This window comes from Pseudochaenichthys georgianus, unplaced genomic scaffold, assembly GCF_902827115.2.
Source record: "Pseudochaenichthys georgianus unplaced genomic scaffold, fPseGeo1.2 scaffold_2008_arrow_ctg1, whole genome shotgun sequence".
NCBI classification, from domain to species: domain Eukaryota; kingdom Metazoa; phylum Chordata; class Actinopteri; order Perciformes; family Channichthyidae; genus Pseudochaenichthys; species Pseudochaenichthys georgianus.
In genome coordinates this window covers 1-13163 of record NW_027262718.1, presented here as the reverse complement: position 1 = coordinate 13163, position 13163 = coordinate 1, and the positions used below count along the sequence as shown (strand labels likewise).

The window sequence follows — 13163 nt, the reverse complement described above, 5'->3', positions numbered from 1 at the left end:
AAGTACAAGATCTGAGTACTTCTACTTTAACTCAAGTACAAGATCTGAGTACTTCTACTTTTACTCAAGTACAAGATCTGAGTACTTCTACTTTTACTCAAGTACAAGATCTGAGTACTTCTACTTTTATACTTTTACTCAAGATCTGAGTACTTCTACTTTTATTCAAGGACAATATCTGAGTACTTCTACTTTTACTCAAGTACATGATCTGAGTACTTCTACTTTTACTCAAGTACACGATCTGAGTACTTCTACTTCTACTCAAGTACAAGATCTGAGTACTTCCACTTTTACTACAAGATCTGAGTACTTCTATTTTACTACAAGATCTGAGTACTTCTATTTTTACTCAAGGACAAGATCTGAGTACTTCTACTTTTACTGAAGTACAAGATCTGAGTACTTCTACTTTTACTCAAGTACACGATCTGAGTACTTCTACTTTTACTCAAGAACAAGATCTGAGTACTTCTACTTCTACTCAAGTACAAGATCTGAGTACTTCTACTTTTACTCAAGATCTGAGTACTTCTACTTTTATTCAAGGCCAATATCTGAGTACTTCTACTTTTACTCAAGTACATGATCTGAGTACTTCACAGTGTAATACAGACTCAATACACAATAAATATGAATATATATTATAGACCGTTATTGACATTTAAAATAATATTAATACATATGAGTTATATATCAAGTCTAGTAGTTTTCTAAGTCCCGAGCAGAGACCATGAGGGACGGAGTCTAAACGTCTAAAGTGGAATCTGTTGATTCTAGAAAACAGTGTAAATATCACGCTCTGAGGTTTGTGAGTTCAGATTTATAAATGATCTGATAAGAAAGAAAAAATTATATTTGTTGTAATAATGTCCTTCACATTTTAATCGTTGTAATAGTTTTTTTTATATTTATATATTTCTTCCATACTATATACCTTAATGCATATCATAGAAAATATACTTACATAGTTTAACCACACAATACACAGACAGGTGCACACATGCATTGTTGTACCTACACACAGTTGTACACACTATAGAGTTATGCTCATACACCTATATTAACACATATATATATATATATATATATATATATATATGTGTGTCGTGTCAGTGCAGTGACAATTACATTTAATTTGATCTAAATGATTAAACTAGAAAACCCCTTTGTCTGCAGTACTGCTCAAATCCAACAGGTGGCAGTAGTGCACCAGATAATGTCAAACCAGAGAAGAAGAGTCATTTCCAGGGTAAACACATGAGTTGGGTAACTGTCCCTGTGGAGGTGTCTTTCTGTCCCCGACCTCCAGCCCGTCTGTCTGCGGGTAGCATGAGGTGTTGTTGTTGTTAGTGAACATCCGGTCTTCATGGCGGGTCCCGCCCACGTGTCCAGGGTCCGGTTCTTGTACAAGAGGCTGCTGGTTCTGCACCGGTTCCTGCCTATAGATCTGCGGGCTCTGGGGGACCAGTACGTGAAGGACGAGTTCAGGAGACACAAATCTGCATCCCCGGACAACGTGAGGAGCTTCATGGCAGAGTGGGAGGTAACACGCGCACCAAACCACGCAGACACCTGTCCTTTTCACTTTAGGTTCCTCCTTCATTCTGTGGCTCAACGACTCGGATCAATGCTGCATGCTGTCCTTAACAAGGAGAGCACTTCTCCTTCATTGGATTCTTATTTGATATCAATATTTCTATATTCTTACCTTTTTGTTTCTTGCCATTTTCCTTCTTTACAATGACATGTTTAATAACAGTCTGCACTAGAAAGCTTTTGAGTCATGTGACTTCAAATCAAAGCAGCATTGTATTATTGAACTGGACAAGTTTCAGTCCACCCTCTATTTATATGTGAATATAAATAGACAGTTAAGTTGAGCCTTATTTCATTGTTTTTTTTGCAATTTTCCAATAATATTTCTAGGACAATTCTGCACTTTTGTATCAAAGAATCCTGATGTTTTCTTTTCGAAAGTTGTGACTCTTAATCTATACAGCATTGTATAAGTACACTTTTCAAGCCAGGCAAACCTCTTTAAGTGTTTTTATACATATAAAAGAAATATCTATACAAATTCTATAGTTTTATTTCTTGAAATGTCTTGTATGTATTCAAAAGCTTCCATGTCGTAATATACGACGGAGTATTAGGGCCACACTTAGAAAAAAAAAACAGAGAGATTTCGAGAATAAAGTCATAATTACGAGATTAAAGTCGTAAGTGACTTGAGAAGGAGACAACACAGCGTCCTGCAATCAAATGAGGAACGTGGAGCATCCTGTGAAGCAGCACCTTAGTTTCTCAAATAACGAAATACTTAATCTTTCGGCACATCAGCATCAGATTATCATAAGTGTTAGAACTTTGAAAAGGTTGTGCGAGAAACGATGTCTATCATTTTGAAGAAAGAACCAAACGGACTGGGAGGAGAGTGTCTCCTTCCTGCCGGAGGAAATGGCTGCTTCTGGGCGACGACAAGGCGATCGCTGGTCACATCCACGAGCTGCTCAAAGGGGATTTGTTGCTTCACAAGAAACGATGAGACTTGAGATCAAGGCTTTGGATCGAGGAGGAGTCGAACGATGGCCTTGTAGTGGAATCGGAATGAGCTCCCGTTGACATCAGGACGGCAGAAAGCTCACACACCTTCCAGACTGAAACTCATCTCCTTCGACTCCACCTCGAGGATAGAACTACTAACAAAGCACTTATATACTAACAAAGGGCTGGCTTCTCTAAAGCCAGCTGAGTAGCACTTGAAATGTTTGGCTCTGTGAAACCTGATGTACTTTATGATTCTGTTTTCTTCAAGGTTCGCACTTATTGTAAGTCGCTTTGGATAAAAGCCTCAGCTAAATGCAAAGTGATGTAATGCAGTCGACCAGAACCAGAACCCTTTCCTCCTGCAGAAAGGACACAATCTCCTCCAAGCCCGCTTCTCGAGTCACTTATGAAACTACGACTTTAATCTTGTAATTATTACTTTATTCTCGTAATTATTACTTTATTCTCGTATTATTACGACTTTATTCTCTCTGTTTTTTTCCTTCTAAGTGTGGCCCTAATACTCCGTCGTAGTAATAAGAGCTTAAAATATGACTTTAAAAAACGATGTTTTGACATAAGAATAATCCCCAACTATCTTAATAACCGATTGTTCGCTGACTTCCTGCTATTCTCTCATATTAACACCGTAACTCATTAAAAGGGACATTTCACTAACACACGAGACATTTAAAGACAGAACCTTGGACTCTGGACACCGGGATGAATTAATACTGAGAACAATAATCGGTAAGGGGTTTATTGGGCTTTGCATAGCCGTGTAATGTCAGTCCATCACCACACGATGGCAGCACCAGTACGCCGTGTCATACAGATCAATGCAGCATTGTAAAAGCAAAACACACCTTTTTTAAATTATGTTTTCGTCCAGCTTCTTTTTATATGAATATTTTAATGGGAATTATTTAGTTTTTTATTTAAGTCATGTTTTTTGTATCGCCTTGTCATGTGATCCTTTGGCCCCGTCACACCTCTTATCGCTCAACATGTCACGTGTCGGGCAGCGTGATGCTCAGACGGGTCAGAGCAGATAATAACACGGATCAGGAAATAGAAACGTGTATCTGTGAAGTCAGGTTTCAGGTAATTCGATGTTGTTTATTATAAATGAAGCTCGGGTTCTTCCTTTGTGTCCGGCCGTGGCTCAGTCAGTCGGGGCTTGGACTGGGAGCCGTAGGGTCGCCGGTTCAAGTCCCCGAACAGACCTCAATATGGAGTGTGGACTGCTACTTGGAGAAGTCCCAGTTCACCTCCTGCCCTGCCGTGGTGCCCTTGAGCAAGGCACCGGACACCTGCCCACTGCTCCTAGTACTAGACTCTTGGTACTCGGATGGGTTAACAGCAGAGAACACATGTCACTGTGTGCTCGGCAGGTGAGGCCATTGCAGAGGATCATCCTCCCATTCTATTCCATTCCATTTAATTGGATGAGAATAGGAACAAAATCAGGAATGTTTTCAAAGTGTCGGGGCATCTCTCCAGCGCGATGACACTCGTGCCAGCAGGGAACTCTTTGTTCAGAATAGTCTGAGCGCTTGAAAGCAGCGAGCTCTTCTTCGCTCGCGCTTCGTTCTTCCACCAAGAAACGCCTTTCTTTGATCGGCACAGGAGCTCCGCCTCCGCCTTGGGTTTCTGCAGTAACTCTGACTCCATCACACCTCAGAGGACTTCCTGGCTTCATGTGCCGATGATGACTTTATTTGCAACTCTTCCTCCAGTTCCCAAAATAATCTTGAGGGACGGCACTAAGGGAGCCGGTGGCACTAAGGGGCAGACGGCACTCGGGGGCAGAGCCGGTGGCACTAAGGGGCAGAGCCGGCGGCACTAAGGGGCAGACGGCACTAAGGGGCAGAGCCGGTGGCACTAAGGGGCAGGCGGCACTAAGGGGCAGAGCCGGCGGCACTAAGGGGCAGACGGCACTAAGGGGCAGAGCCGGCGGCACTAAGGGGCAGACGGCACTAAGGGGCAGAGCCGGCGGCACTAAGGGGCAGACGGCACTAAGGGGCCGAGCCGGCGGCACTAAGGGGCCGAGCCGGCGGCACTAAGGGGCAGAGCCGGCGGCACTAAGGGGCAGGCGGCACTAAGGGGCAGGGCAGGCGGCACTAAGGGGCAGGCGGCACTAAGGGGCAGACGGCACTAAGGGGCAGAGCCGGCGGCACTAAGGGGCAGGCGGCACTAAGGGGCAGACGGCACTAAGGGGCAGAGCCGGCGGCACTAAGGGGCAGAGCCGGCGGCACTAAGGGGCAGGCGGCACTAAGGGGCAGAGCCGGCGGCACTAAGGGGCAGACGGCACTAAGGGGCCGAGCCGGCGGCACTAAGGGGCAGGCGGCACTAAGGGGCAGAGCCGGCGGCACTAAGGGGCAGGCGGCACTAAGGGGCAGACGGCACTAAGGGGCCGGCGGCACTAAGGGGCAGGCGGCACTAAGGGGCCGGCGGCACTAAGGGGCAGAGCCGGCGGCACTAAGGGGCAGGCGGCACTAAGGGGCCGGCGGCACTAAGGGGTGGTAGACCATCTGCTGTGTCTAATGAAGTAGACGGTGATTGCAGCTGCAGCCCTGGGAGTTGAAGGCGGCCACTTTCATTACGCCTCAGCGGATCAGTATGCATTGTTTCCAAAGCCAGAGTCCATTTGCATCGTTTCCAATCAGGGCAGCGAGAGGCTTCTGTCAGATTTACACTCCTCTGCGTCTCAGGTGGAAACTCATCAGGAGGAGGTCATGTGATTAGAACCCCTGGGAGCTTACAGAGCAGTGAGAGGACGTCTCTGTGGAAGGCTGGCTCGTGAAACCAAAACAACGAGACAATTGTCCGAGATGACTCCGTGTGCAAAGAGCTCCGATAGCTTTTTGTGTTAATGGACCGGGTCTGAAGCCAAGAGACACATTTCTAATTTAGATCGAGAGGACTGCCGGAGAGGAGCTATTATTATTATTATTATTATTATTATTATTATTATTAATAAGAGAAAGGCCCTTGAGGTAAGAGTTAACTGAATATGAACTTATTAGCAGGCTGAGTATAAATACCACTTTGTTCCAAACGAGAGTTTTTAAAGGCCAATAGGGAAGAGGCTTTAAAGAGTCCTCTCCTGCTGATGTTCAGGTGTATATCAGTATGTAGTGTCTCTACTTTAAAGAGTCCTCTCCTGCTGATGTTCAGGTGTATATCAGTATGTAGTGTCTCTACTTTAAAGAGTCCTCTCCTGCTGATGTTCAGGTGTATATCAGTATGTAGTGTCTCTACTTTAAAGAGTCCTCTCCTGCTGATGTTCAGGTGTATATCAGTATGTAGTGTCTCTACTTTAAAGAGTCCTCTCCTGCTGATGTTCAGGTGTATATCAGTATGTAGTGTCTCTACTTTAAAGAGTCCTCTCCTGCTGATGTTCAGGTGTATATCAGTATGTAGTGTCTCTACTTTAAAGAGTCCTCTCCTGCTGATGTTCAGGTGTATATCAGTATGTAGTGTCTCTACTTTAAAGAGTCCTCTCCTGCTGATGTTCAGGTGTATATCAGTATGTAGTGTCTCTACTTTAAAGAGTCCTCTCCTGCTGATGTTCAGGTGTATATCAGTATGTAGTGTCTCTACTTTAAAGAGTCCTCTCCTGCTGATGTTCAGGTGTATATCAGTATGTAGTGTCTCTACTTTAAAGAGTCCTCTCCTGCTGATGTTCAGGTGTATATCAGTATGTAGTGTCTCTACTTTAAAGAGTCCTCTCCTGCTGATGTTCAGGTGTATATCAGTATGTAGTGTCTCTACTTTAAAGAGTCCTCTCCTGCTGATGTTCAGGTGTATATCAGTATGTAGTGTCTCTACTTTAAAGAGTCCTCTCCTGCTGATGTTCAGGTGTATATCAGTATGTAGTGTCTCTACTTTAAAGAGTCCTCTCCTGCTGATGTTCAGGTGTATATCAGTATGTAGTGTCTCTACTTTAAAGAGTCCTCTCCTGCTGATGTTCAGGTGTATATCAGTATGTAGTGTCTCTACTTTAAAGAGTCCTCTCCTGCTGATGTTCAGGTGTATATCAGTATGTAGTGTCTCTACTTTAAAGAGTCCTCTCCTGCTGATGTTCAGGTGTATATCAGTATGTAGTGTCTCTACTTTAAAGAGTCCTCTCCTGCTGATGTTCAGGTGTATATCAGTATGTAGTGTCTCTACTTTAAAGAGTCCTCTCCTGCTGATGTTCAGGTGTATATCAGTATGTAGTGTCTCTGCTTTAAAGAGTCCTCTCCTGCTGATGCTCAGGTGTATATCAGTATGTAGTGTCTCTACTTTAAAGAGTCCTCTCCTGCTGATGTTCAGGTGTATATCAGTATGTAGTGTCTCTACTTTAAAGAGTCCTCTCCTGCTGATGTTCAGGTGTATATCAGTATGTAGTGTCCCTACTTTAAAGAGTCCTCTCCTGCTGATGTGCAGGTGTATATCAGTATGTAGTGTCCCTACTTTAAAGAGTCCTCTCCTGCTGATGTTCAGGTGTATATCAGTATGTAGTGTCTCTACTTTAAAGAGTCCTCTCCTGCTGATGTTCAGGTGTATATCAGTATGTAGTGTCTCTACTTTAAAGAGTCCTCTCCTGCTGATGTTCAGGTGTGTGTGTGTGTGTGTGTGTGTGTGTGTGTGTGTGTGTGTGTGTGTGTGTGTGTGTGTGTGTGTGTGTGTGTGTGTGTGTGTGTGTGTGTGTGTGTGTGTGTGTGTGTGTGTGTGTGTGTGTGTGTGTGTGTGTGTGTGTGTGTGTGTGTGTGTGTGTGTGTGTGTGTGTGTGTGTGTGTGTGTGTGTGTTGCATCCTGCAGAGCTACCGGGAGACGCTGCAGACTCAGGTCCTGCAGGCGGCGGGGGGGCAGCTCGGCTGCGTGAAGTTCGGGACCCCCCTCCAGGAGGACAAGCTGGGAAACTTCCAGAGCGACCAGATCGGACAGCTGTACGAGCTCATGCTGGAGTCCACCAAGTCCTCCAGGCAGTTCGACATCCAGGAGGACGGGAAGTGAACGACTCGCAGTCTTTATTCATATTCCCTCTGATGGAGAGCGCGACTCGAAGAAGGGCTTTTAAGAATGTGATTATATTAAAGTGCTGTGTAATGGCTCCGTGTTCCGTCTCTTTTACTGGGAGATAAAGACACTCCGTCACAGGTGCATCAAGGGGACACTAATTTGCTTTTTTGAATATAATTGTGTGTCTCTGTCGGTATCCATGTGATTCAAAGGTTTAATCATCGTGCACATTTTAGAGAGGGAAGAAAAGCCCAGGCTCTCCAACAACGCAATATAAATATATATATAAATTAGGGCCGGGACTTTAACGCGTTAATTAAGATTAATTAATTACACAACAATTAACGCGTTAAAAAAATTAACGCATTTTAATCGCACTTATTTTTGCACAGCGGAACGTTTCTCACTGGATGAGTTTCAGGCGTACCGATTATACTGGAGCACCAACTAACGTTCATGACTTCAGCATGGGACTTCAAACAACAACAAACCACGGTGAACAATAGTCAAACATGAACGAACAAGCTGATGAGACGCTTTGGTCGCCCCGTGGATGGGACATTCTGTTTTCAAAAACGGACGGATGGAAGCGTCGATAAGAGCACCGCATATCACCGCATCACATCGAGCCTAAAGTCTCACCTAAATGCAAAGCATGTAGTAGCTAGCATGTAGCAGTTAGCATGTAGCAGTTAGCATGTAGCAGCTAGCATGTAGCAGCTAGCATGTAGCAGTTAGCATGTAGCAGCTAGCATGTAGCAGCTAGCATGGACGTTAGCCCGACTCTGAGTGCAAGGAACCACACCCTGACCCAACCCACACTCAACCAGACGACTGGTTTCAGGGCCAGTAAGTCCACGAGAGAATATCCAGCTCCCTGCTCACTGACTGCACTCGACTGTAGACCACTTGGAGTAAAATCCATGTGGAAACTGCTTCTCCCTGTTCTCAGGTCAAATATGTATATTTGATTAAAAATGCGATTAATTTCGATTAATTAATTACAAAGCCTCTAATTAATTAGATTAATTTTTATATATATATATATACGCACAGCAATAAAACAAAGGAGCAGAATATAAAGAGCAAGGGAATGTTGCAATTGACCAATGTGCAACTAAATGGGTAAGAAGTAAATAATAACAAAGTTTATAACACACACCAAAATACAGAGTAGAAGTACTCAGATCTTGTACTTCAGTAAAAGTACTCGTCTGTAATTATTAATCAATCTGTAATGTAACTAATGGCGCGTTTCCACGGCAGCGCGGAGCTCGCTTTCAGCGTGCCGAGCCGTGCGGGGCCCGTTTCTGGTTGCTTCCACTCGGCCTAGTTTTGGCCCGGGGCGACTTTTACACCTTTTTTCTGGCCCGACTAAATCGTGGTTCTCGGGCCAGGAACAACCAGGCTGAGTCGGGCTGAGCATGCTAAACTAGAGAGAGAATCGCTGGCCAGGGGCTACAACTACAACAAGATGAACATATTTGACCGTGATTTAATTGTAATACACGTTTCTAAATGATGCCGAAGTAACAACACACTGATACCGGTTAGTAAGAACCATGAGTTAATGCTTTGAGTCTGCAGACAGACGGCAGAGAAACAGCTTTTAAAATGCGTGTTTTCTGAATGGAGCTTGGCTAAGCTAACGTTGTATATGCTCCGACCGTCCACACTCACAACAACGGCCTACAGACATAAATAAAGCAGCGACTGTATTCTCCATGACGCAGGCAGTCTGTGGTTTGGACTGGTTTCACTTGTGTCTAGTTTCTGAACAGACATGAGGAGCTGTGAGCTCTGAGTGCTAACAGCTAACGGCTGTGTGTTTATTGGGGCGCTCATTGAAGATGACGTCACGGCTCCGCCTACACTGCGTTACTATAGTAACTACCCCAGTTCCTAAACTGTAATGGAAGCGCAGCATGAAGTGAGCCTGTCCTAATAAGGCCTAGCCATACCGAGAGAGGCCTGCAGTGGAAACGCGCCATAAAGGTATTAAATACATGTAGTGGAGTAGAAGTACAAAGTAGCAGAAAATGGAAATACTCAAGTAAAGCACAAGTATCTCAAAATTCAAGGGGACCTATCATACAAAATGCACTTTTGTACGTCTTTTATACATGAACATGTGTCCCCGGTGTGTCAGGGAACTCACCAAGTGTCAGAAAACACAACCCTCTCTCTTTTCCTCCGTACCCAAATCTCTAAAAAAGGGGGAACAACGGATCTGATCCAGATTTGAAATTGTTCTGACGTCAGAAACGGGGAGCTCCGCCTATATGGGCAACTCTCCACCAATCAGGAGGAGACAGCCACGGCCATTGCCGCTGTAGTACATACGCCAGGCCTGTAGGTGGCGCTGTAGTCTGCCACAAAGCAGCGAAGAAAACTTCTCACAGAATCAGCCGTTACAAAAACAGGGCTGAAAAAGAGCAAATAGAGCGAAATGAGGCTAAAATGCATGATCCGTTTGGTATTTTGGAAAAAGACTTCGCAGACATGTTTTATATACTGAAGGTATGGCCCTACAATATATTATTCAAATATAGCATGATAGGTCCACTTTAAGTTACTTCACACCAGTGCCAAAATATACAAACGCTGAAATAAAACGATGAAAAAGCAAAGTTGGAGAGGAGCTGGAGACACGGCAGCCATCCTCAGGACCTGAACTGAACACTGGTGGCGGTGTGAAGGAGAGAAGTGTGTGAGGAGATGTTTCTGAAGTCGCCTCGCGGTCGCCTCCCGCAGAGTTCAGACATTACAATCGATTTCTCCGGGGATAACAGCGACCACAACGCATGGAGGGTTTGTTGGATGCTGCTCTGACCCTCCCTCCCCGCGCTGCTCTGATGCGAGGCTGATCGTGATCTGCAGAAGAGCTCAGGGGAAGGTGCCGTGGACAGGACGGCTCAGATTAAATATATATGTTTTTAAATAGTCTTCAACATGCACTTTTAAGACATAGGTGTACATCACCATGAACACATTAATAAAGAGAGTAGTCGATTAATTCTGTTAGAGAATTACCGACCTTTGGCATGTCCAAATGGACCAATCAGAATCGAGGATAATGCTGTCTTGCGGCCTCAGAAGTAAGACACGTTTCTCTGTTGCAGACTCTTCGATATGTTCAGTGTTGGACATTGAGCCGATGTGTTTCCCCGCAGACTCACTAAAGCCTTTCAGACCTGCATCCCGCTCGTCATGTTTCATGTTTGATTCTAATAAAATAGCTGGAAGGACATGAGCTTTTATAACATTAGTCTATGTTCTCACAATGGCTCGATGTATGCCACCTGCTGTGGTGAAGGTCAATGGTTTGCTGGATGTGTTTTTGGTTGTCATCCTGAAATCAGGTCAATGGTTGAAACACAAGCGGAAGAGACAAACGCAGGACGGCACATGTTTAGATTTGCATGTCTGCATCAAACTGTAGATTAAAGAGGATTTTAAATGGACTTCTCAGAGATTCAAACTCCAGTGCAGAGATATCAGATATAGTGTTTATGATACGCTGTATGTGAATCCCCTCCTAACTATTAATGAGACAATGAGCGAGCTGCTGCTCTCTAATTGCTTTCCACGACCTCCATCACGTCCATCGCCTCGCAGCACCGTGTGGCAGGAGGAGGAAGAGGCTGCAGACAGTCCAGGTGATCCCAACGAGTGCTTCCCACAGACACACGTTGCTGTCGGAGCTGCACGGCCTCGCTGAGGGAAGCCGGCTGTGGCTCAGAGCTCAGGGTTAGTCAACAGACTTCATCCGTTGGCACCTCGTGTCGTTGGAGTCGGCCGGTCTGTCATTAACTCCATATGGAAACCTCAACGGTGTCAAACTGAAATATCGGTTGCAAACATCCATATTTCCCCAGGATGAATTACTGACAGTCGATCCTCAGCGTCTGCTGGCGCCCCACGAGGTGAGAACATGAGTCTCCAGGGTCTGAGCACAGATCTGCAAAACACGCTCACGTCCGCCTCAGCTTTGCTGCGATATGATGCTAAGCTAATATGCACTTAGCTCAAATGAGCAGCCTTGTGAGGCTGTAAGACTTCACATTCAAGATTAGATTATATTCAATCTGTGCTGCTGTCAATGGATTCAAAAAATGAATGTTGCTAATCACAATAATAAACTATCACGAGGAATCACAGGTTTATAAAACGTGTATGTTGTGGGAAGATAATCACCGAGTGGTGAGGTAAAGAAATGCACGACAAACTGGTCACAGAAATCAGTTTGTTTACTTTGTTATAACGTCCTTTCTGAATTAGAGTCCGACTATTTTCAGACCCTGTGATTGGTCAACCGCTTAGAGATGTCCCGCCCCTTATCCTATCACGCCCAAGCGCTAGCCAATAGGAGCGTAGGTGTTCCGTAGTGATGTCACAGTTCAGGAAGTAAACAAGGAAGTCCAATGGAGGCGAGCTCAGGGATTTTGGCCTCTGCAGACCATTGACATGCACTAACAAACCTATAGACCGCTCTACAGGAGAGGGAACCCCGCAGGAAGCAGAATAGGGACTCTTTAAAATGTTGCTCCAATTCTCAGTTGTCTCTTCTGAAGTGTTGAGTGTTCGAGCCGTAACTGTGTTCACTTTCTGCTGTTCATTTGTTCCACATTGTATTTTTGGTTCCTACCTTTTTATGTGTCACAACAATAGAGGCGGAACATCTGCGTTGTTTTGTGTTACACCTGTGTTGTGTAATCGACGCACTTGGTAGTTGCAACTGCAGAGCAACGCAGGATGCTAAAGAAAAACTAAGGGGGAAATGCAGCTAAAGATATCAGCCCCTCTGGTGACTAGCAGCCTACGAGGTTTGTGCTGGTTGTGTGTGTGTGTGTGTGTGTATGCTATGCGCTAGCTTGTGCTACATGCTATTGTTAGCTTGTGCTACATACTGTGTGGGATATGTGTGTGCCGTTTATTCTTTTATTTAGCGGCATTAACAGTGATGACATAAGCATAGATTACATATTTATTTATTGTTTACCTTTTCTATTTGTCTGTCTTCCAGCCCAGTTCTCACGGCTGGAAGAGGTCCCACGAATAAACCCCGTATTTTAAATCAAGACCTCACCTCATGTCATTTACTGGAGGGAGCAGAGCCAGTATTTTGTTTATAAAAAGGGCCACCTAATTGTGATGTCTGTAGTCACGTACGTATAAAGGACTACAATTCCCACGGCGCCTCGAAAGACAGAGAGATGGGCAGAAGGACACCAGCAAGACACCGGTTTTAACCACTTAAGTTACAGAAACGTATAGAAAGAAAGAAAGAGAGAAAGAGAGAAAGAAAGAAAGAAAGACACCTGGCTGTTTTTTTATTTGAGTTTTGTTTGATCTGGTTGACTGCTGGTGGCGAGGCCTGTTTTCTTTGTTGAACGTGTGAAAAGTGTATTATTTATTTTCAGTGAACGCAAAACAAGTCATCCCAACGCGAGTAAAACAAATCGTATGGAAGGAAACGCGTTAGACATGTCTGTAAAAGACGTCTGAGTGGCTTTGATAGGAAGGAAGAAAGGAAGGAAGGAAGAAAGAAAGAAAGAAAGGAAGGAAGGAAGGAAGGAAGGAAGAAAGAAAGGAAGGAAGAA

General features: G+C 44.6%; 1 protein-coding gene across 1 annotated transcript; it reads left to right on the top strand.

The window, feature by feature from the left end:
* The first annotated feature begins 1226 nt into the window (after window positions 1-1226).
* On the top strand, window positions 1227-7650 carry sdhaf3 (succinate dehydrogenase complex assembly factor 3). The gene is made up of 2 exons (XM_034077804.1): window positions 1227-1546; window positions 7360-7650. The coding sequence occupies exons 1-2, from the start codon at window positions 1370-1372 to the stop codon at window positions 7552-7554; spliced, it is 372 nt and encodes a 123-aa protein (XP_033933695.1). The 5' UTR covers window positions 1227-1369; the 3' UTR covers window positions 7555-7650.
* Window positions 7651-13163: the final 5513 nt, after the last annotated feature.